The 25,612-nt window shown below is 52.5% G+C and overlaps 3 protein-coding genes across 12 annotated transcripts in view; 2 read left to right on the forward strand and 1 right to left on the reverse strand.

Annotated features, from left to right (window-relative positions):
• The window catches only part of Ndrg4 (NDRG family member 4), a 42,196-nt gene extending 25,208 nt beyond the window's left edge, over positions 1–16,988 (forward strand). For 2 of the 3 annotated variants that reach the window (XM_071604298.1, XM_071604297.1), the window contains exons 3-16: positions 27–71; positions 7,156–7,261; positions 7,484–7,604; positions 7,686–7,748; positions 7,880–7,940; positions 9,364–9,450; positions 9,521–9,577; positions 9,943–10,046; positions 11,131–11,187; positions 11,271–11,322; positions 12,193–12,240; positions 12,392–12,427; positions 12,558–12,609; positions 14,962–16,988. In XM_071604298.1, the coding sequence (XP_071460399.1) occupies positions 27–71; positions 7,156–7,261; positions 7,484–7,604; positions 7,686–7,748; positions 7,880–7,940; positions 9,364–9,450; positions 9,521–9,577; positions 9,943–10,046; positions 11,131–11,187; positions 11,271–11,322; positions 12,193–12,240; positions 12,392–12,427; positions 12,558–12,609; positions 14,962–15,116 (1,044 nt within the window). In that variant the 3' untranslated portion in view covers positions 15,117–16,988. Of the gene's footprint in view, positions 1–26; positions 72–4,330; positions 4,441–7,155; positions 7,262–7,483; positions 7,605–7,685; positions 7,749–7,879; positions 7,941–9,363; positions 9,451–9,520; positions 9,578–9,942; positions 10,047–11,130; positions 11,188–11,270; positions 11,323–12,192; positions 12,241–12,391; positions 12,428–12,557; positions 12,610–14,961 lie in introns of those variants that run through there. The other variant, XM_027939098.3, reaches the window with a different exon arrangement.
• An 889-nt stretch (positions 16,989–17,877) lies between these two features.
• Setd6 (SET domain containing 6, protein lysine methyltransferase) lies at positions 17,878–22,779 on the forward strand. The gene is made up of 9 exons (XM_071604548.1): positions 17,878–17,958; positions 18,163–18,258; positions 18,334–18,478; positions 18,557–18,698; positions 18,834–19,028; positions 19,157–19,277; positions 20,255–20,435; positions 20,586–20,728; positions 20,816–22,779. The coding sequence occupies exons 1-9, from the start codon at positions 17,932–17,934 to the stop codon at positions 21,119–21,121; spliced, it is 1,356 nt and encodes a 451-aa protein (XP_071460649.1). The 5' UTR covers positions 17,878–17,931; the 3' UTR covers positions 21,122–22,779.
• The window catches only part of Cnot1 (CCR4-NOT transcription complex subunit 1), an 80,861-nt gene continuing 77,773 nt past the window's right edge, over positions 22,525–25,612 (reverse strand). For all 8 annotated transcript variants that reach the window (XM_027939179.3, XM_027939182.2, XM_027939177.3 and 5 more), the window contains 3 exons: positions 24,347–24,479; positions 23,036–23,170; positions 22,525–22,868 (listed from right to left, as the gene is read on the reverse strand). In XM_027939179.3, coding sequence (XP_027794980.1) covers positions 22,790–22,868; positions 23,036–23,170; positions 24,347–24,479 — 347 coding nt within the window. In that variant the 3' untranslated portion in view covers positions 22,525–22,789. The remainder of the gene's footprint in view (positions 22,869–23,035; positions 23,171–24,346; positions 24,480–25,612) is intronic.

Consider the following 25,612-nt stretch of genomic DNA (forward strand, 5'->3'; position numbering starts at 1 on the left):
GATCCCTTCTGTTTGCCTTCCCACAGGAGAACCCTGACACCTTCCTCTCAGCTGTGGACACAGACTGGAAGGTAGGTTGAGGCTCGGCCTCCCTAGATATGGACCCACAACTGGCCAGCCTCTCTTCCCACCTGTCCAGGCCCCAAAGTGTCTTAGTCCTTCATTCCTTGTGCCCCCATCCTGGAGTGGCCAGAGCTGGACACCCCACGGTCACTGCTCACAGCAGCTCTGCCTGACCCCTGCCCAGTGGAGAGATGCCCAAGATGGAGGCAGTGGGACCCTCTGAACAGGACAGTTGGGAAGCCAGGGGAGGCCTGGGGAAGAGAGGACGGAGAAGGGAGGGAAGGATGTTGTCATCTGAATCAGCATTTTCCTCCAATGAGAGCCAGGTTGACTCTGAAATAGCTCCTGTTTCCATGGCAGCAGTTGCCTAGACAACCATGTCCTCTTTAGTTTGATGCCAGATTCTCCATGAAAACTGAACCTCTGTTTTTATTCCCCTGCATGATGAGTGTGTTCACTTGGCCAGTCATTTCTCCCCTCTGGGTCCCCTAGTGACCATTTATCTCCAGGTCTCAGAAAAATGTCTAACAGCCATCACCAGGGGAGCCTTCCTGGGTGACCAGATCCCACCGTCCATCCAAATGTGCTGAACCAACACAGACCCTACCTCCTGATAGATGGAAATAGCCCCCAGGCCAGTGTCCTTGTCTCTGCCTGACCTCGATTTGGGTCAGTCTCCAAGCCCCATGACAGCACTGGCCTTGTGGTCTGGATGTCGGCATGACGTGCGGGAGGTGGGGCTGCCTCTGGCTCCTCCCCGAGCAAGCAGCTCCCTGCAAGGATGAGGATCTGGGCCTATGCATTGGTCCCTTGGTCACGCGCCTCTTCAAGGACACCAGGGGAGGCTTTGGGGCACACTGTGCATATGCTCAGATCCCCCCAGAACACCATCTCCAAACACAAAGGGCTCAGAGATGCAAGGAAAGGATGGGACTCAGCAGTGGGGGGTTAATTGTCCCTGGAGGAGGGATGGGAGGGATGTGGCCGGGACACAGCCCAGCTTGATAGGAAGGGACGGCTGGAAATCAGAGCAGACGGGACAGGGCATTCTCTTTGTCCTCAGTGATCCCAGTGAGGGAATAGGTGGGCACATGGGCCCTGAGGAGGGAGCTGGTGAGTTAAAACCCCAGAGCAGCCAGCCCCGGCCCCGCAGGCTAGTCCTAAAGTGGGGGGGGGGGGTGCAGCCCTGCCACACATACCCCTGCTGCAGGAGCGATGGGGGAGTCCTGAGCCTGGAGGAGGCCCCTGCTGCGTGGGAAGCTCCCTTTCAGCCGAACCTCTGAGCACAGGCAAGCCCTGCCCAGGACACCACTCCTGGCAGTGGCACCCAGGTTCTCAAGACCCCTTGCTTGGTAAAGGGCACATGTTAAAAGGCACCTTCCTGTCTCCCGCAGTCACACAGCTTGGAGACAGTTTTTTAGTTTTTAAGGAAAGTGGTCACAAAGATGGCCACCATCTGGATCAGGATCTGACATGGATTTTATCCCAAGTCACAGTGGCAGGCTGTATGACAACCTGGGCTTCAGTGGGCTCAGCCAGGGGAGATGGACCAAGACAGAGACCAACAAGCACCACACAGGCCTGAGCCGAGGTCCTGGCCCTGACACTTATCAGGCATGAGGCCTCCAGCACAAGTCACTCACTCATTTGTAGAGTGACACAGGCAGCTGAGTGTCTGTAAGGTGATGGGGCCCACAGATCCAGTACTCAGATGCTTGAATGACTGACAAGTGGCCGCTAGTGCATGGAGTCAGAGCCAGATGCCTGGGTATGTCCCTAGTTCTGTGTTCACCTAACTGTGTGGTGTTGGGCAGGTTACCAAACCTTTCTGTGCCTCATCTGCAAAGTGGATGTTAAAATGATAAAGTGAGATAATGTGCAAAGTCCGTGAACAGAGCCTGGCACGTGGGAGACATTTTAATGTGTTTGCTACTCGGTGATATAACCTCGGGCCCAGTGTGCCAAGCACTAGTAAGCTCCATGTTTTATTAGCTGGGTAGCAAAATTACCTGACCTCTCTGTGCCTTGGTCTCCTCGTCCTTTCCTGTAGGTTTGTGAGGGTTGTATGTGTTACATATGCCTTCGGGTTTCTCCCATTTACAGATGGGAAGCCTCAAAGAGGTTGACTGATGTGCCCAAGGTCACATCGCAAAGAAGTGGCAGAGCTATGGCTGGCACCAGGATTTCGCTAGCAAAAGCTGAATTTGTCTTGTTCAGACACAACTGCACGCCTCCAGAGAAGGGGTCAGCAGTTGGGGTGTTTTTGTAGTTTTGGTTTTGTTTTGGATTGAACCCAGGGGTTGCTTTACCACTGAACTACATCCTCAGCCCTTTTTACTTTTTATTTTGAGAGCGGATCTTGCAGAGTTGCTGAAGCTGGCATCCAACTTATGATCCTCCTGTCTCAGCCTCCCGAGTCGCTGGGATCATAGGCCTGTGCCACCACATCCGGGTAGGGGCCAGCAGTTTGTAGAGGCTGGCAGATTGTCTCATCTCCCTGCCAGGGGAGGCAGAGTGGAGTCGGGCCTAGAGTGAAGTAGGCAGTTTTGTGCTCGTTCTCATAGCGACTCAGCGAGGAAGGCACAATTCCTCCCTTACAGCTGCAAAGCCTGAGGCACAGAGAAAATAGAAACATCACCAAGGACCCACCTAGGGACCGGGCAGGACTTGTGCCCAGGTCTGTGGTTTTGCAGCCAGTGAACTGAGCAGAATTGGGGGTAGATGCAGGGGCAGTGCTAAGCCAGCTTCTCACCTGCAGGAAGGGTGGGGAGGGGACTGGGTGGGAACATGGGGAGCAGAACTCCAGCACCTTGAAGAAGCACATGGGAGGACTCAGGGCCAGACACACAGGACTGGGCCTGTGCAGGGCGCCTCAGCTGTCCAAGCTCATTCCTGTGTCGTGTAGCTGCAGAAATGGGGAGCATGGACAGATGGAGGGGGCTGGGGGAGACCCTGTTCCACACCATTGCACTCTTGCTAGGCCCCCTGAGTGAGAGGACAGAGATGGGGCAGGGAAAGTTGTTGGTGCCCAGAGACAGAGGACACAGCCAGGAACAGTATACATGGCAGGTGTTGACCAGGTCAGCAGGCAGCCGTGGTCAGAGCATCCGCTGCCTTCCTGTGGGGCTAGCCCAAGAGCAGGGCTGTGGGCACAGACTGGGGTGAGCTGCGTGTTCCTTCACCAGTGAGACAGAACCGGGGCACCGGTGCCCAGCACCCGCCCTTTCTGTCACTCCCACCCATTCTCTGCCCTAGGGCTCCCTCCTCTGGTCTCCTCCCTGGCTTACCTTCCCTCCTCCTCTGCTCCCCTCACCTCCCCTTCTCCTCTGTGGCCTCTGCCTGCATGTCCCAGGCTAGCCCACCACCCACATTCCTGCTGCCCAGGAGGCCAGGGCATGGTACCCGAGGTAGCTCTGTGCCTGGGAACCACGCCCCACACCACTGGCTCCAGAAGAAGGGTCTGGCTGGCCGTGTGGAAGGCACAAGTCAGCTTGGACTGAAGGCCTCCTATTCCTCCTCCTCTCTCTGGAAGCGTCAAGCCCCTTACATCTGGGCAGGGGTGGGGTACAGAACTGGTGTGTTCTCCATGCCCTGCTCCTGCAATCTGCCCAGGACCCCCACCCCAAAGTCCCCTTCAGCAGTGTGGGCAAGCCCTGGGCATATATGTGGGCAGAGTGGGAGGTGCCCCATGGGAGACAGCCCCTGGCAGGTAGGGGATTAGGATCAGTCCTCCTGAAGCAGGGAGATGACCCAGTTGTCCCCCAAAGCAATTCCTCAGGTCTCCCCAAGATCCATGCCTTCCTGTTGGGGAAGCTGGGGCTCGGGGTCTGGCCTTGGGCCCTTTGCTCCCAGAGTGTGAGTCAGGGGCTCTGCCTCTGTGGGGTATATACTGTGGGTCCTGCCCAGTGTGCGTCTGTGAGAGGCCCCTGGGTACCTAATGCAGGGTGGCCCCTGGCTCCTGTCTTCTTGGGATCCCATGTACACTGCTGCTGTTGGAGGGTGCCTGGGTGCTGGGGGCAGGCGAACATCGAGGCAGGGACTGGGGACCATCCAGAATGAGGTGTTGCTGGGGCGGGAGAAGCAGGAATGAGGCTGGGGTGAGCGAGGACCTCAGAAGCCAATCGGAGCCAGGTTTGCCTCCAACAGCCAATCTCAGAGCAGGGACTCTGAGAGAGCTAGTGGCTGCAGGGAGGAGGGGCGGGCCTGGGCTGGGCCAGGATCTGCGTATAAATGGCCTGGGAGCTGTGTCCCGTCACAGAGCAGACTGTCTCCCACTCAGCCACCCTTTCCTCTGGACCCGAGTGACTCAGGCCTTTGTTTGCCCTCCTTGATCGAAGAGTTCCCTCCCTCGGCAAGATGCCGGAGTGCTGGGATGGGGTGAGTGAGGGCCCTGGGGGCAGCCAGCTGCGCAGGGAGGACAGGGCATCCTTGTGACCTGCAGGAAGGACAAGGCATCCTCTGCCCATGTCTAGTGACAGCTATGCCCTCAGTTGCCTGGAGTCACCGGAGCAAAGCAGGAGGTTCCAGTCTTCCTGGTGACCTGGTCTGCAGGTGCATGGGGGCAGCTGCTACTCAGGTCCTGGGGGGTGGCCTGGAGGGGTGGCATCTACAGGAAATGGAATGAGTGTACTGTCCGAGTCTTCTCATTGCCTGTGCGGACCTGTGTGCACACCCTGGTGGGTGTTCTCTGCCTGCCATGTGTCTGTCTGAGTGGCTGCTTGGGTCCTTGGGACCACCTCAACCCAGTGGGGGAAGGGTGGTCTGCTGTGAGCCCCAGGCTGTGCTCCTGGTGTCTGTCTGTGGTCCTGTCCTGGAGGCGTTGCTGGGAGTTTGGATGGCTGCAGTAGTGCCATGGAAAGGACAGGCAGCCTCTACCTTAGGAGTTGCTCCTGCTTTTCCAGAGTACAGAGGGGCAGAGGTCTGGACCTGCAGGCAGGGGACCCTGCAGGGAAGGGGACAAAAAGGAGTGACCCTGACTTATTTTGTAGGTTGGGGAAGGCAGCGCTGGAGGGATGACTACATGCCCCTAGGTGGGGGGCCCAGGGCACCTCCTCCTGCCCCCTAGGGCAGCAGGTACCCAAGCCCTGTGCCACTTTACCTTAAGGAGGGAGAAGCCTGCCCCACCACACCTGCCTGTCCGTTGGCAGACCATGCCATGGCCCACTGCATTTGCCACTACGTCAGCATCCACCGCCCATGCAGACCCTGTCCCCTGAATAATTGATGCCGCTGACAGTCGCAGCACCACCCGCAGTGTGCTAAAGCCCAGCTCAGACCCCTACTTCCTCCAGCCCTCAAGGTCACGGCGAGGAGAGCCAGGCCGAGAGGGAATGTCAGAGCCCCCTCTCTTGCTGCCGCAGTGCATCCCTCGGCGCCCACCTGGGGTGGGGGCGGGCTCTGGCATGACGTCATCGAGAGCCAATGGGAGAGCCAGACCCTGAGAGTTGGGGGGCTCTGAGCTTGCAGACTGCGGCCCTTGGGGAGACCCCCAACCCTGAGCTGCTGGAGTGGGGGGTGTTGGGCCTGAGCTCCCCGCCAAGGGTCAGAGGAAGCGCTGGGAGGTCGTTGAGCGGCCAAGGTCACTCGGCCCCGCGGGAAGGTAGCCGCCAGCCCTTTCCCCGGCAGGCGCTGCCGCCCCGCGGAGGTGGGACTCGGCGGCTGCCGAGTTTCTCGGGACCTTGGCAGACACACCAGGGCAGGGAGGGGACAGGCTGGGCTTCCTCACCCACACTCGCCAGAGGGTGGGGCTGAGGGTCTGTATTTGGAAGGCGCCCGGGCCCTGGCTTCTGCCAGGCAGGGCAAAGGCTGACCCAGAGGCTGCAGAGAGCACCCCCCCCCGCCCCCGCCAAAGAGCTTTGCCCTGTGCACCCCAACCTCATCCCTCCAGAGCTGACAGCCAGCAGAACAGCGAGTGACTGGTGGATGTGGCAGGGTCACCCCAACAGGGGCTGCCACCGTGCAGAGGCTGCCTGCTCAGGAGGTCTCTTGGGCGAAACTTGATCTCCTTAGAAAACAGCCCTTGGTGCCAACCCTGGCCTCTGAGACAGGCTGTGGCAAGGATGCCACCCCTCCACTCCCACCCCTGCGCGGCCTCACTCTAGGCTCAGAGTAGGGCTCAACCTTGGGCCAGTCACTTCTCCTTTCTGCCCTCCATTCCTCCCCCTCTGCCTCCATTCAGCTCGAGGAATAGAGGAGACAACACATGAAAAGTGTCTAATCAGTGGCCAGGGAGCCGGCCTTGATCTGATGCGCCCTGAGGGTGGACAGGGAGGGCTGCCTGGAGGACAGGCCTCCAGGCAGAATGTGGCTTCCAGGGTGTGGCCTCTGGCCACCGGGATGGCACCTCGTCACTCCTTGCTGAACATGCAATCCATGAGGTGCCCTGCTTAGTCACATAGTAAGGGGCAAAGCCAGGTTCTCCTGCAAGACTGGTGACCCTGAGCAGCAAAACCCAGGCCAAGGACTCGGGAGGAGCAGGAGCTGCACTGCAGAAGCCTGGGGGAGGGGTGGGTGTCTAACCCTGCCTTGCCTGAAGGGGGACCTTGGATGCTGGGGCTGCGGGGAAGGGCATTCAAGGTGGAAGGAGCAAGGGCCCTGAAGCGGGGACCTGGGCAGGGCTGTGGGGCAGGGCTGGGTGTTTTCTGAGGGTGCCAGACAGGCCTCTGAGGCTATTCCCCTTCTGCAGCAGGGAGCCCTTGAGGATTCTGAGGTGGGGGGACTTGGGCTTGGGTGGCAGAGCCATCCTGAGGAGCTGCAGCAGGATGCAGAAACCTGGCCTCCTGGCCCCTGAAGGACAGAGTGTAGGGTAGGGGGCTGGGCCTGGCCCGGGCAGCACTATCCGTTGACTGGTTTACAAAGGGGACCAGAACTTTGCTTGCAATTGCTGTTGTTGCTATGCTGAGTACCTCTGAGAACGGGTACTGCCTCTGACCCTTCCTCCCAGGAGTGGGAGCTGCTTGGGTGATGGGAACAGGACACTAGCTGGTGGCCACCATAGTCCCTGAAGTCTTGGGCTGTCCCAACCAACACATTGCCCAGAAGAGCCAGGAGTGGGGGCTGCTGAGAGCATCTGGCACTATCTGTTCTCTCCAGGAACATGACATTGAGACGCCCTATGGCCTTCTGCACGTGGTGATCCGGGGCTCCCCCAAAGGGAACCGCCCGGCCATCCTCACCTACCATGATGTTGGCCTCAACCGTAAGTGCAGCCTGGTTTCACGCAGCCCTCCCCTCAGCACGGCCTCCCCTCTCCGCCCTCCCACAGGGCCTGGTAAACCCCTGCTCACAGTTAGCTCTTCTGGCCTGGCTTTTCCTGCTGGGCCCTGAGGCTGATCACATCTGCTGCAAGCCGACAAGGCTGTTGGCCTCCTTTCCCTCCCCTACCCATCGGCTCAGCCAGCTGAGAGGTGTGTCTTTGCAGACAAGCTGTGCTTCAACACCTTCTTCAACTTTGAGGACATGCAGGAGATCACCAAGCACTTTGTGGTATGCCACGTGGATGCCCCCGGACAGCAGGTGGGGGCGTCGCAGTTTCCTCAGGGGTAGGTGCCCTGGAGCCCCTTCACCTGTTCCCAGCCCACACCCCAGGCTGCACTGGGCCTGACCTCCTGCCCTGCCTGCAGGTACCAGTTCCCCTCCATGGAGCAGCTGGCCGCCATGCTCCCCAGTGTGGTGCAGCACTTTGGGTGAGTTCCCTCCTGATCTGCCACACTGTGGAGCCGTCTGCACAGGTCGAGCTGAGGGTTGAGGGTGGGGCCTGCTCTGGATGGGAAATAGCACCCACAACCCCAGAGTGACCAGCCATACTCTGCACCAGGTTCAAGTATGTGATTGGCATTGGCGTGGGAGCCGGAGCCTACGTACTGGCCAAGTTTGCAGTGAGTTTCTCTCCCCCACCCAGGATCCCCCTCCCTGTGCCCTTTCCCCCTCCTCCTCCTCCTACTCCTCACTTATTAGATTGTTTTTTTTTGGGGGAGGGGATACTGGGAATTGAATCCAAGAACCCTTAATCATTGACTTGTGTCCCCGGCCCTTTTTACTTTTTATTTTGAGACAAGGTCTCACTGAGTTGCTGAGGGTCTCACTCAATTACTGAGACTGGCCTTGAACTCAGGCTCCTCCTCAGCCTGTGATCACGAGGACTACAGGTGTGCATGTACCACCGCACCTGGCCTCTTGATTGATTAGAAAAGCCCCTTTTTATTTTTTCCTTCCAAGGAAATTAATTTTATAGCAAGAAAAAGAGGATACTTTTTCCATACATTTTTTTTCAAAAGATCACTAACTATAACTTGCTTTACGATTATCCAAAGCCAGAATTTCTATTAGTAACTCACTACATCATCAGTTGCTCTACCACTAAATAAGGGTTAAGGTAACATTTGAACACGAGTAATCCTTTAACAAAATATTATACTTATTAGGGTTGTGAGGTTTAAAGTCATGTTTCAAAAACATCATGTTTGAGGGCAGGAAAGCTTTTCATCTCTAAAAACAAACAATTTTTTAGCATTCAAAACATTTTTTCCTTCAATCAATCAATAAATAAATAAGCAAGAGTTTTCAACTTCATTCAGTTCCCAGTTTCAGCACTTAATCACGTGGCAGCTCGACGCTGCTCTGTGCTCCTGCAGAGGCTGGACGGGCCCGGGATTTTGTGTATTTCTGTTTCTTCCTGAACACGGACCCACAGTTGATCAGAAAATTCAGATCCCTTTTATGACGTCTGATACAGAACAGGCTTTGAAAAGGTCAAGTTCCTAATTGATACCACAAGGGCTTTATTTTCTATAAAAGCAAAAAAGTAACATGTTTCAGACTTTAAGATGTTTAATACTCTCAATTGCAACACCTTCAAAAATATCATTAACAGGGGCTGGGGAATGTGGCCTGGTGGTGGAGTGCTTGCCCAACATACAAGGCCCTGGGTTCAATCCCCAGCATGGCAAAATAAATAAATAAATAAATAAATAGTATATGTGTATTCACACACACACACACAAAGAAAGGGGTGAGAAACAGTGATATATTCTAAATAAATCAAAGAATGTATAGGGGCTGGGCGAGACAGGAGAATGAGCAGGGTCCCTGGCCATGGCAGCCCATGCATGTCCCCAGCTGCGGTCAGTTGATCCATGAATGGCATCGTGAAGATTTTACAAAGCATTTTCACCTCTTCTGACTTCCTAACCATCTGTGAGACAGGCTGGATTTGACAGCCCATTTTCTAGGTGGAAGAAGGGGGCTCCCTGCACCCCATCCCTCCCCGCGCCCCCCAGCCCTTCTCCCCTCTCCCTGCAGCTCATTTTCCCAGACCTCGTGGAGGGGCTGGTGCTCATGAACATTGACCCCAATGGCAAAGGCTGGATCGACTGGGCTGCCACCAAGGTGAGCGTGGTGTCCCTGGGATAGGGTGGTGACTCTGCGCGGTGCTCACCCTGGCTGCCTCCTCCCGCAGCTCTCCGGCCTGACCAGCACTTTACCAGACACGGTGCTCTCCCACCTCTTCAGCCAGGTAAGGGGTGGAGGCTTCTGCAGACCCTAGCTGTCCTCAAACCGGAACAGGGGCGGCTGGGCGAGGAAGGTCACTGAGGCTTGGGAAGCTGCTGTTTGGCACCATACCTCGTCCCATCCAGCAGGAGGAGGCAGGCGTGGTTATTTGGCATCTGACCTGTCTCGCGCCACATTCTGTTGTCATCCCTGATGCCCAGCATCTGAAAGACCCACAGGAGTGGGAGATTTCCCCTCTCCTCCCCTCTTGAGGCCCCGCCTCCCACCACCCCCCATGGGGAGCAGGGCCAGGGCTGCTCTAGAGGTGTGACACCCACAGGTTCCCTTTGTGCTCCCTCCTTGTCCCCTCCTCGCGCCCCCCGGGCACAGGAGGAGCTTGTGAACAACACCGAGCTGGTGCAGAGCTACCGGCAGCAGATCGGGAACGTGGTGAACCAAGCCAACCTGCAGCTCTTCTGGAACATGTACAACAGGTGTGGCAGGCACTTGGGCCAGGGGGTCCCCTCCCTGTAGTCACCCATAGGAGGAGACAGGGAGGCAACACGCCCCATTTGTAGATGATGAGCAGGCTGTGGAGCCTCAGAGGGGTAGCATCCTTCCCAGGGTGCACCCTCCTGGGGGATAAAGGGAAGAGGGGTTTGGGGCCTTTGTTGAAGGGCCTTGCTGACTGGGAGCTCTGGGGGTCATTAGCAACATTTCTGACCCAAAGACATGGAGACTGGTTGCTGACCTCTGTAAGCTGCAGGAGGTCAGATGAGATTATGCGTTGGGGGTTGTCCTTTGGGAAGGTAGCCAGGCCCCCCACCACTTGCCCTCCCTCCCTTCCCTGTCTTTTGCAAGTATTTATTAAACATTGGTTGGAAAACCAAGAACGAATTAGTACTGCCTTTCAAATGATCCAGGAGCCAGGCCAGCAGCAGAAACTCCCACAAGAATGGCAATGCCCAATTGGGGTGTGGTGGTGCAGGCCTGTGATCCCAGTGATTCAGTGGCTAAGGCCAGAAGAATCCAAGTTCAAGGCCAGCCTGGGCAACTTGGCAAGCTCCTGTCTCAAAATAAAAAGAACTGGGCCTGGGCACAGTAGCCCATGCCTGTAATCCCAGTGGCTCAGGAGGCTGATACAGGAGGATCACAGGTTCAAGGGCAGCCATAGCAATGTAGCGAGGCCCTAAGCAACTTAGTGAGACCCTGTCTCTAAATAAAACGTAAAAAGCATTGGGGATTTAGCTCAGTGGTTAAGTCCCTCCCAGTTAAATCCATGTACCCACCCCCAAGAAAAAAAGAACTGGAAAGGTAGCTTAGTGGTAGAGCATCCCTGGGTTCAATTCCCAGTATCACAAAAAAAGGGGTGATCCATAGCACTCTGAGGGAGATAGAGGGCAAAATCTGGGAGCCCACCTGGCCTGAGTCGGGTTTAGAGTCACACGAGGGAAGCCCAAGGTCCCTGGTTCTGCAGAGCAGGTTCACGGCTCCGTTTTACCAGTTGGCAGTGTTGGGTTTTGGCACTCTCCCTCCAGCCCTGGGATGCCCACCTTTGCCTCTGCCCCTTCCCTGCAGCCGCAGAGACCTAGACATTAACCGGCCTGGGACGGTGCCCAATGCCAAGACACTCCGGTGAGTGACCGCTGGCCCTCCAGCCTGCTCTGGACTTTGTCCCCCGTGCCTAGCCCAGACAGCCTTTTCCTCTGTGTCCGCAGATGCCCCGTGATGCTGGTAGTCGGGGATAACGCACCTGCTGAGGATGGGGTGGTGAGTGTGGGATTGTGTCCTGACTCAGGTGGGATTCAGAGTTGGATGCTCATTGGGCTCTGGCCAGCAGGGCCGATGTTTTGATACAGCCCAGGGTAGCCTTAGGGACATGCATTGGATGGTGGCTTCCCATCTACCTCCCAGCCATCTTGCCACACTCGTCCTGCAGGTGGAGGGAGCTGGGGACAGGAAGGAGCTGGCGCAGGGCTGGGCTGGCTGGCAGCCTGGTCCTCCAGCAGCGCAGTCCTGCCTGACTCCATGCACTGAAGGCCCAGAGCCTAAGATCTCTTCTTCTAAAATTTGACCCATTATGAAATAGATTCACTAGCACAACCCCACTGTTCCCCTTGACCACCACAGGCACCCACAGTGTTGGGGGCCATGTGTCACCTCTCCTGTTGGAACTCTTGGCAGCAGGCTGCCTGGGGGGTGGGTGCCCTTCAGCACAGAAGTGGCCAGAGTAGCCCCCATGTGCCTGGGAAATACCAAACCAGGGTATATGAAGGGCAAGCAAGAACAGGGTGTGGCTGCGCTTGCCATCTTGACCCAGGCAGGGCCTCAGTCTCCCGGTGATCCCCAGCACCTCTTGCCTTACTGCCCTGACCCTGGGGCTTCCCTAGACCCATCCACCTGAGTGGCCCTGGCTCTCCCTGTCCCACTAGCAGTTGTGAATAGGACCTGACGATGTCAGGCCCCTCCTGGTGCGGTGGGGGAATGCCAACTGATCTCCGGGGCCTGGGGAGCCTGAAAGGAGAGCACCTGGGAAGGGCTGCCCCTGCCTACCTGTACCTCCCTCCTCTGCTGTGGGCACACAACCCACCTTAGCAGGGGTGGGGTGGGGTCTTGCTGAAGCTGGCTCCTTGTCCCCAGGTGGAGTGCAACTCCAAACTGGACCCAACCACCACCACCTTCCTGAAGGTGAGCCCTGCCTCCCAGCCCCCAAGGTGGTCATGGCCTCAGGGAGGGGCCTGTTGGGGTCCCACCCAGGGCTGAAGCAGGACAGTGTGTCTAGTCAGCAGAGCCTGTCTCAGTGGGGGCTGCTCAGCTCTCCCCACTCTCTCCCTTGCAGATGGCAGATTCTGGAGGGCTCCCTCAAGTCACACAGGTGAGACTCTTGCCCTCCTGCCTTTACACCACCTACTTGGCCCACTTAGGGAGTTGTGGGAGAGCGAGGGAGGCCTCCCCCCGCACCCCAGGCAGCCTATCAAAGCTTATGCTGTCCCACTCTCCTGCAGCCAGGGAAGCTGACTGAGGCCTTCAAATACTTCCTGCAAGGCATGGGCTACAGTAAGTATCCCTCCACCCAACCCCGACCTAAGGCTGGTGTCCCCAGGGGCATGCTGGCACAGTGTGGACCCGGGTGCTGGGGAGCCTGTGGGCACTTGGGCCATGCTCTCTGGACTATACCTGTGTTCTAAGTTGCATGTCCCAGGCCAAGCCGAGGCCCCTGTGCCTTGGAGGCAGCCTCGGGTACTCTTCTGAGGGCAGGACTGGGCCTATTTGGGAAAGAGAGGCCTCTTCTCCCAGTCCAAGGCCTAGAGCTCGGTCCTGCCAAGAAGCCTGTTTGAGGTGAGTCACTCACCCCCTGCTGGGCCGGGAGACATAAGGACTCTTAGGGCACCTGAGAAGGCCCTTTGTCACAGGTGGAGGGTGGTACCTAGTGGCATTATGGGAGTGGGCTTGGGGTCTGGGGACCAGGGAAGTCAAGTGGGCCCATCTGGGTGTTAGGAGACCTGAAGACAGCCAAACCTGGGGGAGGAACACCTGAAGACCCTGAGGAAACAGGACATGAAGGACCAGCTCCTGTTCCCTATCCTTTCTGAAACTTCGGGGCCGGGATGGTGAGACTCCGGTACACACAGACATGCACACTCTCTTGAGTGGCTCTGGGGACCCTCCCTCGCCTCTCATCTCCATCCCCAGCACACCCACTGGCAGGAAGCAAACTTTCTGTCCCCAACTCGCTTGTTTTTTCCTCAGACCTCACCTGTCTCTGGAGCGTATATCACTTTGGAAGAACTGATGGGGTCGAGCTAGGGGAGTCTGGGGGATAGTGGGGACATGGCCAGGAATAAAAGCCCTTGGCCCCAGGGCCTGCCAGCCTCTCTGAGAAGTAGAGCAGAGAGGCCAAGGCCAACAGGGAGGCACCTCCAGGGTCTGAGGCTGGGCCCTGTGCATGCAGGAAGCTCTGTGAACATTCTGGAGGTGATGAATGAGCACCTGCCCCAGTGACCTCAGGGGCCCTAAAGAAATCCACCAGACAGCTGGAGCTGAGAGGGATTTGGGAGGTTGTGCAGGCCTCCCCTCTTCTGTAAGTGGGGAGACTTCACCCACAGAATAGTGAAGGCACTAGGCCTAGAGTATGGGCCCAGAAAGTCTTGTCCACATGAGCCTCTCATTGTTCCTTGCCAGGGTGGGAGGGGGGTAGATGAGAACCCCCATCCAAGGGCTCTCTTGGGCCAGACTGAGATTAGTCCCTGCTGTAGGTCCTTCCAGGGGTTGCTCTTGGGTGGGCTTGCAGGACTGGGCTCCTGTGGCTTGGCCCTGCCTGGCCCTGTCTGTGTTTGTCTGATCTCTTTGGTCCATCTCGATGCCCTGGCCTCAGCCCAGCCATGATCTTCACAGTGTTGTGTCTCCCTGTCCCCACCCCCTCTCTGGCTCTTCTCTCTTAGTTGCATACTTGAAGGACCGAAGGCTGAGTGGAGGAGCAGGTAGCCTTGTGGCCCCTCTCCTGATGCATGGACACCCCTTCCAGCCTCTCCCCTGCTCCTTCCTCTGTGCAGTGCTGCAGCCAGGTTGCATCTTGCTGTGATTTGGAAACTTCTTGTGTCCTGCTGCACTCAAAAACTCAGAAGATTCCTGTTCTTCTGCAGATCCTGGTCCACTGTGGGCTCTATCCTGTTCAGGGCTGGGTCTCAGAGCAGTCTTGCTTCTAGAATGCCATGGGCTGCGGGGCTTCCAGAGCTCTGGGAGTTAGAAACAGAACCTCCTCAGAAGTAGAGCCCAGGTCTGGCCTTGTGGGCAGCCATGCTGGCCCTGACCAAGCCAAACAGGCTGGCAGACGGGTGGGTGGGCAGGTGATTTCAGGCGAATGAAGTTTGCTGCCTGCAAGTCTCAACTGTGAGAATGAGAGCAAAAATGGGCAGCTTGCAACCATGACATATGTCCTCCTTCACAAAAGCAATCCTGCTTCCCCATCCCATCATCCTTTTTTTAATTCTAGTGCTAGGGTTTGTAGCTACATCCCCAGCCCTTTTTGAGTTGTCCAGGCTGGCCTCTAGCTTGCAATCCTCCTATCTCAGCCTTCTCAGCAGCTGGGATTAGAGGTGTCACTGTATCTGGCTCCCATCATCCTCTTGGGGGAGGCCTGGTTGGAAACAGGGGCGCCTGGTCAGCACCTTCCCTGTCCTGGCCATAGCTCTGGCACAAGGCCCCACTGGCCATAGCCCCTTTGGCCCATTCACCATTGCCAGCCCTGCATGCCTCAGGCCTGATGGTGCCAGTTCCCTGGCTTGGGATGGACCTGTGTCAATGGAAGACTGGGTCTCGCTGGCCGCTTTGCTTGTGTTATCCTTTTCCCAGCCGCTGCTGCCTCGCCCTACCCGGCAGTCCTCACACCTGTTCCGTTTCTGTCCACAGTGCCCTCGGCCAGCATGACCCGTCTCGCACGATCTCGCACCGCATCTCTCACCAGTGCCAGCTCAGTGGATGGCAGCCGCCCACAGGCCTGCACCCACTCAGAGAGCAGTGAGGGGCTGGGCCAGGTCAACCACACCATGGAGGTATCCTGCTGAATCCCTGAGCTCCACTCAAGACACCTACCCACCTGCATCCAGGTCCCACTGCCATCCCTGCACCGGCTCATTTTCCCTTTAGTTTATTTTTGTGAGGGCAAAGGGGGGAAATGGGGCTACTTCTTTTAAAAAATGAGGGGATCCACCTTAGATGCTGCAGCATAAGTCTGCAGATGGTTTGAGGGGTCCCCATCCCCCACCCTCATCTCACTCCCCATGTGAACTTGGCTTATCAGGCCCTCACATCCAACAGCCTGGACACAGTCAGGGCTGGGCCTCAGAGAGGATGGGGTTAGATGAAGAAAGAGTTGGAGTTCTTGGGCCAGGATCCAGGATCATTCCTGGATTAAAGGAAGAACATGGCTCCACCCTTGGACAGGCAGGTTTGGAGAAGGGATGGGGTTTTGAGATGGTCAGTGTTGGGTTCAGATCCTGATGTGGGGGCCCGGAGAGAGCAGCCAGGGACTCTGGAGCTCTGAAGGCCTCTTGCACTCCACCAAGCACATCCGTTTCTGGTTTGTAGTACAGGTGCTAGGCATATGCTGACCAAGCAGTGGCTTTGCTGCAGCGCCTAGGCTAGTGCTGTAGGGCCAAATGGGCTGAAGGGAGTTTCTTGGCCTAGGGACAAGGAGAATCCTGAGGGCAGGAACCCTAACACAGTCCCTTTCTAGGCTATACTCTGCCACTTTCTGGCCCTGTCCCATTCTGAGCCAAGGCCTTCCTGAGGCAGAAGTTACCTATCCCTCTCTAGTGACCTGACTGAGGACAGAGGAAAAGGACTGGAATTGCTCTTGTATGTTTTGTATACCCAAGAACTTCAAGGTTACCACCCGTGGGAGCCAGCAGGTGGCCAGAGGCAGTGTAGCTTAGAGTTCTCTTAGACCCCTGTTTGCCTTAGTCCCAGAGGGGAACCCACTCAGCAGCAGGGTGCTGTCCAGCAGAGCTCCTGTGCAGTGGCAGCATCTCCAGCAGGCATCACTGAGGAGGCAAGTTTATCTGGAGAGGCTGGTCCAGGGCAGCAAGACTCCAAAGCCCCATGTCACCAACTCTACCTGCTGGAGTGGGCACGGGCTGGGCTTCCTGGGTCCTGGGGTGGCAGATGAAGGTTCTTGAAGTAAACAAGGAGCCAGGCAGAGAAAAGCTCCCTATATACACAGAAAAATTCCCCTCCTGCCACCTGATGCCCAGGACTGTTGCCATTTATTTCCCACCCACCCACCTTACCAGGTATAATCCCCCAGCCCAGAAAACAGAGCCATTTGTCTCAGCCTAACTAAATTGTCACCACCCCCACTCCCCCCAGAAAGGAAAGCACTGGAAAAATGAAGGGCTGCCAAGGGGTAGGGTAGTGTGTTGTGTGGGTGTTCTGAGGCTGAGGACTCCAACATCTGCATTTCCTCACACACATAGCCTCCTTTCTATAATCTTAAGCCATTACTAGATTGCTCTAGGGCCTGGTGGAGTGTAGTCTGTCCTCAGTTCTGTTGACTCACGTGCTTCCTTTGAATATTGAATGTGACTGTTTAAAGCTGGTAGAATTAACCCTCTTACTGTAGATAGAACTGCAAGTATTTTTGTTTTTTTGCTGTGTTCTTTCTGATATCTATAAATATCTATACATTATATATATGTGTATGTATATTGGGTCCTCCTGCGTGTGGTTTTTCATTGGAGGTTGTCTCTTCTTTGATCAAGGTGAACTTTTAATGGGGAGTTTATTATTTTCCTCTCTGTACAAAGAGCCTAATTTTGTGTATTCTGGTGGCTGATGTCCTAAGACTTTGAGATGACAAAATGTAAAACAAATAAAACCCTTGTCAATGTAGAAAGAGTTACCTGTACTGAAAAACTAATAAACTAAGAAGAACCTAAGTGTGGCCATGCTGTGTGGAAGCTTTCCAAGAGACAGAATGTTTATGCTGCCTGGGCCAGTGCCTCTTGGGCTTGGGTGGGGTGGAGGGTGCCGGTTGAGGGCAGGGGCTGTTTCCACCCATCTCTACATTTCCACTTATCACCTTACCAATCTTAACATCAATTCTACAGAATGGATAATCTGTTTCCCCGTGTTAGGATAAAGGATCTGCCCCATGTGAGGCCAAGCTCGAATTAACTTGGCCTTGTTTGGCTACAAAACTGTAACCTGTAACCCATTCAGGGCCTCGTTTTCCCAAAATTAACAGCAATTTACTTCTCCATGTTTAATCCCAATTGGCTGCATTCACTACTCATTTACACATACCTCATACACGTCAACTAATAAAAAGAAAGTAAATAAACTCGCCAAGCGGTAGGCAGAGGGAAATCGGGCAGAGGGGGTGTTCTGCGGACTCCGGAGCCAGCTGGGGCACGCCACTCTCCAACAAACGCGCAAACTCTCCCAACCGGACAAATCACGGTCGCATGGCCCTTGGTACGGGGGCCGAGATCCGGGACACCCTTGAGGGGAGCCCGCCAACCGACAGCCGCCACGCCCTCGGAAAGAACCCCGATTTTGTTCTCGCACGCAGACTTCTACCGCAGGAAGCCTCGGTTCTCGGGGTCAGACCGAAAGCAAGCAGCGGAGGGTCCAGGCTCCAGACGGCTGGAGACAGGCCTGCACTCGGGTTGCGCGTCTTCTAAATCCAATTGGAAATCAGAGTTACGGACGCTCTGGGAACAAACGGAAACCCTCACTCCTTTTCGGCGCGGACGCCAAAACCCGGCCCCCGGGGTTCCGGCACGTCCCGCCCGCCGGCGTCCTGTTGGGGCGGGGCCAGCAGCGCCGGAAGCGCCGGCGCGGGCACGCGGAGCGGTGGCGCGGGCCACGAGTCGGACCATGGCGACCCGGACCAAGCGCCCGCGGGTGAGTGGCGGGCGGCCGGCACCCGGCCCATCGCTCTGCCCCGCCCTGAGGCAGCCGGCGCGCGCCACTGCGCCCCCAGCCGCAGGTTCGGTTCCCCTCTTCCGCGTTCCCTCCCCCAAGCAAAGCGCGGCTCCCGCGCGAGCGCGCCGCCATCCCCGCGGGCTCCCTGGGGCGGGGCCTCGTCACTCGGCTCATTTATCTCAGGTGGCGCAACCGGGGGGCGGAGGCGAGCCGGACTCCGACCCTGTGGCTGGCTTCCTGAGCTGGTGCGGGCGGGTAGGGCTGGAGCTGAGCCCCAAGGTGAGTGGAAGTGCGGCGGGGTGGAGGGGCGCGCGTCCCCGACTGCTCTGACTGGCGTTTCTCCTCCCCTCGCAGGTGGCGGTGAGCCGGCAGGGCACTGTGGCCGGTTACGGCATGGTGACTCGTGAAAGCGTGCTGCCCGGGGAGCTGCTATTCGCGGTGCCGCGGGCAGCGCTCTTGTCGCCACACACCTGCTCGATCCGGGGCTTGCTGGAACGAGGTAGGCACGCTGGCGGACGGAGTCATCGAGGCAGGCCCTGGAGCCGTGCCGGGGCGCTCACTCCTGTGCTTTCCCTAGAGCGAGACGCGTTGCAGAGCCAGTCGGGCTGGGTGCCACTGCTGCTGGCGCTGCTCCATGAGCTGCAGGCCCCAGCCTCGCTGTGGAGCCCCTACTTTGCACTGTGGCCCGAGCTGGACCGCTTGGAGCATCCCATGTTTTGGTGAGCTCAGTGGGAGGGGTTGTGGAGCTCCCATTTCACTAATTGCTCCAGCCACCCTGCCCTGGGTGGGGACCAGGCCCCCACGCACTGGTCATGATAGGGTGTGAAGGGAGCTGCTCTGGGGTGTATCTGCAGGCCAGAAGAGGAGCGCCAGCGCCTGCTGCAAGGCACAGGTGTCCCGGAGGCAGTGGATAAGGATTTGGCCAACATTCGCAGCGAGTTCTATTCCATCGTGCTTCCCTTCATGGAAGCCCATCCGGATCTCTTTGGCCCCAGTGTTCGCTCCCTGGAACTCTACCACCAGCTAGTGGCCCTTGTGATGGCCTACAGGTCAGCGAGTAAAATCTTGGAGGACCCAACACCATTGAGGGATAAGGGTGGTGGAGGAAGAAGACAGTGAGCTCCACTCATAGTCTCCCACCCAAACCTGGGCCTTAGCCAAGTTCTCTCTGTGGCAGCTTTCAAGAACCACTGGAGGAAGAGGAAGATGAAAAGGAGCCGAATTCCCCTTTGATGGTGCCTGCTGCAGACATACTAAACCACTTAGCCAATCACAATGCCAATCTAGAATACTCTGCAGTGAGTGGATCCCGCCTAGTTTCTGTTATGTGCATTGACTGAGCATCTGATTCAAACTAGTGTCCTGGGGTTCAGTTTTCCTACTCATACTAAATATGAGTGGGTGAAATACGAAATTCTGTGTAATTGTGGTATGCATAAGGCAGTAAAGTCATTTGTACACAAAACATTTTAAAGCCCTCAAGAAATCCTGATAAGCTGGGTGTGGTGGCCGGTAGGCTAAGGCAAGAGGATTGCAAGCAACTCAGTGAGACCCTATCTCAAAAAAAAAAAAAAAACATTAAAAGGGTTTGGAATGTGGCTCACACCCCTGGGGTTCAATCCCTGGTATCAAAAAAAAAAAAAAAAAAAAGAAATCCTCACATAAATCGTTATTACCACCATTTACTTGGTGCCCATGCTGGGTGGTATTCATAGCCATGTTTCCTTCTCCACTGGCTGCTCTGGCCATGTCAGTCAAGACTCAGTTAGCTCTGGGGACAGCAGCCTGGAATGGCTATGGTCTCAGTAGTTTTCAGGAGGAGAGGTGCGAATGTTCATAAGCCCAAGTCTAAGATGACCCCATTTTGGGTCAGTTCTATTCTATAGGAATATTTGACAAACATTCACTGATTAAATCAGTGAATGTTGCTATTAATAGTTTCACTTGTCTTTTAATATATTGATCTGGGTTTAATAGTTCATTTTTTTTTTCACATCTTCATACTAATAGTTCATTTTTAAAAGCTAACTTTTTCAGTGCAGAAGATGAACGAACAAAATTTACCTAATATCACAGGTTGTGATCTTTTTAAAGTTAGGCCTTATCCCTTTCAATCTATAGTATAGGGTGTGACAGGAACTAAAAGCAGAATGGGGGTAGATACAGCTCAGTTCCCTGGCTGAGTATACCTGCCGGAGGCTTTCCTAAGAGGAGTGTGATCTTTGCGGGGTTGGCCTCAGAAGGGCATGGCTCCAGCTTCTCCCTTTCATCCCAGGATTATCTTCGGATGGTGGCTACCCAGCCCATTCCTAAAGGCCAGGAGATTTTCAACACTTATGGACAAATGGCTAATTGGCAACTTATTCACATGTACGGTTTTGTTGAACCATATCCTGACAACACGGATGACACAGCAGACATTCAAATGGTGACTGTCCGTGAAGCTGCAGTACGGGGTGAGTTGTCTCATTAACTTGTCTTCTGACAACCACAGCTGTGTCTGTACCCATGCAGCTTAGGTTATAATAGCTTTGCTAAATAGTGGTTGACTTATTGAAAATAAGCTCCTGGGTATACCAAGACTGGCCCTGTTACTTCATCTACAGGAACAAAAGGTGAAGCTGAAAGGCTCCAACTATATGAGCGCTGGGATTTCTTATGCAAACTGGAGATGGTAGGGGAAGAGGGTGCATTTGTGATTGGTCGTGAGGAGGTGCTAACTGAAGAGGAACTGGCCGCCACACTCAAGGTAAAGGGCTGAGAATTGTCTCGTGTAACGGTGATTGGTGATTAACGAGCAAGTACTTAAATGACCCGGACCCATGATTGTTTTCAGGTCCTGTGCATGCCTGCTGAGGAGTTCAGAGAGTTTAAAGACCGAGATGGATGGGGAGAAGATGAATGGGAAGAGGACAGACTAACAGTCACAAATATCCCCAAGCTCAAAGCATCATGGAGACAGCTTCTACGAGACAGTGTTCTTTTGACTCTGCAGACCTATGCCACAGATTTAAAAACTGAGGAGGATGTACTCAGTAATAAGGAGGCCTATGCAAAACTCAGCTGGAGGGAAAAGCAGGCCTTACAGGTTAGGTATGGTCAGAAGATGATCTTACATCAGTTATTGGAACTGACAAGTTAGCAGATTATTTAACTTCTTAGTCTAAACTGACACTTTGTTGCTCAAGAAGGGGAAGGTTTGGATCTTCTGCATTTATTAAATACCAAATGGAAAAGAAGCAAAGGTGCTACTCTAAACTCTTGAAGGTGACACACTTTAGGGTTGGAATCAACAGACTTGGGAATTACTAATAATTAAGAACAGCACATTTTATAGCCACTTTAACAAAAGCCAGGAGAAAGATGATATTCATAGCACTTAGTAACATGGACTTTAGAGGAAGACCAGATTCAAATCTGGGTCTGTGGTGAGGAAGTCAGTTTAGTAAGTAATATCACTGAAATTGGCTTTACTTGCACTTTCAGTTGTCTGAGTTTACTCTGGATGGCATGCCTTCCAATGGATAAACCTGAAGATACCAAGGACAGTCCCCTAGACCTCTGTTGTTTTATGGGTAGGGAGGAAAAAAAGGGTCAAAATTAAAGGTAGGGTAATTATAATTGAGATTGTTTTACATACCGACTCATCCATAATTCAGTTTGATCACAGAAACCTGTTCCAACAGTTTTCTCCTGTTGAAACAACAAACACTAAACAATTTCTTGGGAAAGTGCTGTCATTCAGGAAGAAGTTGTTTCCTGGGTTCCATCTCCAATACTGCCCCACCCGCACCCCCGAGTGCCCCAAAAGATGTTTCCCAATGGCTCTTGGCTATTCAAGGCTAGGCTGTCCACTTTCCTTCTCACCAACCCTAGCAGCTGCTGCTACTGAGAAAGGCACAGGGGACTAACATGAATGTCATGAGTTTTAATGTTTAACTTCAGTCCAGAAGTGGGGGAGCTAGAGCTCAGGAACTAGTTAGTCTACAAAATAGAACTCATGGGCCAATATATTCACAAAACATTTAAGATCCTTATAAAAAGGGGACTGCATGGTCCTTAAGATTTTTGTTAAGATGCAGTCATTCCTAAGTAAAATGACTATGAAGGGCAATTTGGTAAGGTTTAGTTCCTTTTTCCAGAGTTTGCCAGTATCAGGAGAAGACAGACATAGGAGCTTTAGGCCTGGGCTAGCTTCCCTTCATAAGAACATGAGCTGGCCTCACTCAGGTGCATGTTCTCAAGCAGGACTTGCTTTCCCTTTGGAATGCTTTTTCCCAAAGCTAAACAACTCGTCTCAATTGTGAGCCCTGGCATATCAATTCTATCACATTCATATCTTTTAGTCATTTTTTTTTTTAAGGTCTCCTATCCATGTTAACAAAAATACATAATATTTAAACTGGCTTTTTAACTATTCTTTGGAACAGTAGAGTGTCCAAAGACATGGAACTATGCCCTTTGGCAAGTTATTGGCATTAGCTGCCTATTGAAGGATCCAGTTTATGTACTTGCCTTGAACACATTTTGCACAAACTCAAAAAGTTCCAGACAAAAGTTTTCTCTTTCATATATTTACACAAGTTCAAAATGATATTCACAGCATCTTCTAAATTTTGGCCAAGAGTCAAAAAATGCATTTAAACTTTGGAACGTGCCCACATAGACAGGAGGCTGATCCCAACAGTAGTTGGGGCAGGCGCCTGAGAACCAAAGGGCTGGAAAAGTCAGGAGGAACTGAGAGGCTTCTTCAGTTTATGGACTTGTTGCAGTGGGACCACGAGGCTGACACAACAGAGATACAGTTCATCTAACTGGCACCTGTCCCTTCCATTACTTGCTGAGCCTGCTTCTGTCCCATGCAGCACTGTGCAACCGACTGGAATAACCTGAAGAATGGAGACAATAACAAGTTTACTTGAGAGGAAAGTTTAGGCCTAATAATACCTAGTGCTTTAGCTGCCACTGCCTTCTTAATCACAGACCCAAGCTAGAGAGAATAAACGAAATCTGTCCTGTTCCACTGCTAGTTAATTAAAAATTACTTTTAACTCACTTTTCAATTTCTGGGGCACAGTGTACAAATTCGTGGTTCCAGAACTTAAACGCTGGATTTTTAATTAGTTCAATGAAGGTAATAAGAAGACCCCAAGGATGTGGCCTATTTACAATCAACCGTTCCAACAGAACCCTGGAGAAAGGAAGAAAGGGTTGGTTAAAGCACAGAGAATACATACAAAAGTATGATCATGCCTATTACCTTATTTCATAACTTTTTTCCCCCATGAAATCAAATTTTATCTTCCTCCCACATGTGAGGCCCTGGGTTCGATCCTCAGCACCATGTAAAAATAAATAAATAATAAAGGTATTGTGCCCATCTATAATAAAAATAGAAAGCTAGATTAAAAAACAAAACAGATTAATTAATCTACCTACCTACAAAGCATAGTAAAGCATGCAGTAACTAATTAGTATACCTGGGGATTTGAATCCTGTCCCTGAGCTCTAAAAGTAATAATGGTTCCTATCTGAAAGATGATCAGAATAGGATGAAAGGCGGAAAGCCCATAAAATTCACAGCCCTCCAAAAATGAACATCCAATGAGAGCTGTGGAAAAAATTCTAACACTAGTGCATGTGTAAAGTATTTACTTAAATAGTCATGTCTTTTGACCTACCAACTGTAATTCTAAATTTGTCCTAAGAGAATGAAGATTAAGAACAAGACTTTACTGCAGATTCATATACAATCACAAAAGGGCACACTATCATCTAAGCATCCAATAATAAAATCAAGTTTTGGAATATAAATCCAAGAAACCATACTTAGCACAAGTATTAGTATTATTAAGTGAATCGACACGTTTTTAAAGTATATATATATCACCAGAATCTACCTATTTCCCAATCTCTAATCCTACATATAACCCAAGCAATCTGAAACAGACTTGTATGTTAGTAAAATATCCTTTTATTTCTCCTGCTTAAGACCTTCCTTTCCACCCAGAAGTAATTAAAAAGGAAAAAAAAAAAAAAAAAAAATCAGGATTTTTGGTGAGGTACTTATTAGGCCTGTACTAATTCAGAACTCTTGTCAAAAATACTGCTGCCACTCCTACCACTACCTCAAAGAAATTCCTGCCTCTCAATAAAAATGTGCCCTTTAAACAAAAAGTTAACATTTTAACAACAGAATTAAGAGGGCATGGATCCTGATCACAACTATATCCCATACTTAACATGGTATTTAGACATGTGAAAAATATCCAAACACTTGAGTGAAAAGAAAAGAACTCTTAAGAATTCTAAATGAAGAGAAAGGAGCCAATTTTGAACAATTTGAAAATGACTTTTTTTTTTTTACCTTGTGATCTGTTCCTGGATAGCTTCAGTGTTGGCCTCTGCAAAAAGGTAGAGCATGGTGCAGCTGAAGTAGTGAGTGTGGCTATTTGGGTACCGCAGCTGATTTGCAATTGCATTCAAGAAGAGATACCGACCTAGAAATTAAAGAAATTAATGAGGACTTGCTCTAAAAGGCCAACATAGGAAGGAAAAATAAGATTTGGGCTCCTTAGAGAGGCTTTCAGTCTCCCTGAGAGTTTCTCTTTGTGGGTTTTTACTGTGATAGTTCCAACATTAGAAATTTAAAGGTTTTTTTTGTTTGTTTGTTTTGTTTTTAAACTGGGGTAGGTGGTGCTGGGCTAGAGACTGAACCCAGGAGTATTCTACATCTGAACTGGTATCTCCAGACTTGTTGAGACAGGGTCTCTGTATATTGCTAGGCTAACACTAAACTTATGATCCTCCTGACATAGCCTCCAGAGTTGGTAGAATTATAGGTATATGCCACCACACCCAGCTGAATACTTTTTATAAAATCCACTTAGTTAATGTAAATAACATTAAAAAAAATTAGCCTAAAAATTCAGTGAAAAGGTGTTTTAACATTTTACATGTCCCTTTAATGTCATCATGGAAGAAAACTGGATTCTCATTTTTGTCTATACATTTAATCAGTTGTAGCACATTTCATGCAGTCTATGCGGAAATTTTCCTATATGCTGTGACAGACCACAATAAAATTTTGTCTTATTATTATGCTTCACAGCCCATCTAAGAAAGTCTTGAAAATGCCCCTCAAAGTTTTAAAACCACACTTTGAGAATGATAAGTTTAATAAGCCATACTGGAATTAGTATTAACTGGGTTTGGATGTCTGCCTGTGCATGATGTTACTCATGGTTTTTTTGTTATTGTTCTCTTAGTTATATATGACAGCAGAATGTATTTCAATTCATTGTACACAAATAGAGCACATTTTAATTCTCTGGTTGTACATGATGTAGAGTCACAGCATTCGTGCAATCATATATGGATGTCACTCATGTTTATGAAGCTATCATAGTCACCCTGCACACTTCCCTAATGGCTGTCCTCCTTTTAGTGCTAAGGTCTGGATGTTAATAATATTCAATTTCATCAAATCTGGATTTTAAGCTCTCTTGAATCCCTTCTAAAACAAGCAGTATATATATATACTCAAGATTCCTTAGTCTCTGAAGAATCCACAGCAAAGTGAAAAGTAATACTACTTCTAAAGTACAATATGCTAAAATGAGTAGGACTGTAT

This window comes from Marmota flaviventris, chromosome 18, assembly GCF_047511675.1.
Source record: "Marmota flaviventris isolate mMarFla1 chromosome 18, mMarFla1.hap1, whole genome shotgun sequence".
In the NCBI taxonomy this organism is placed as follows: Eukaryota; Metazoa; Chordata; class Mammalia; order Rodentia; family Sciuridae; genus Marmota; species Marmota flaviventris.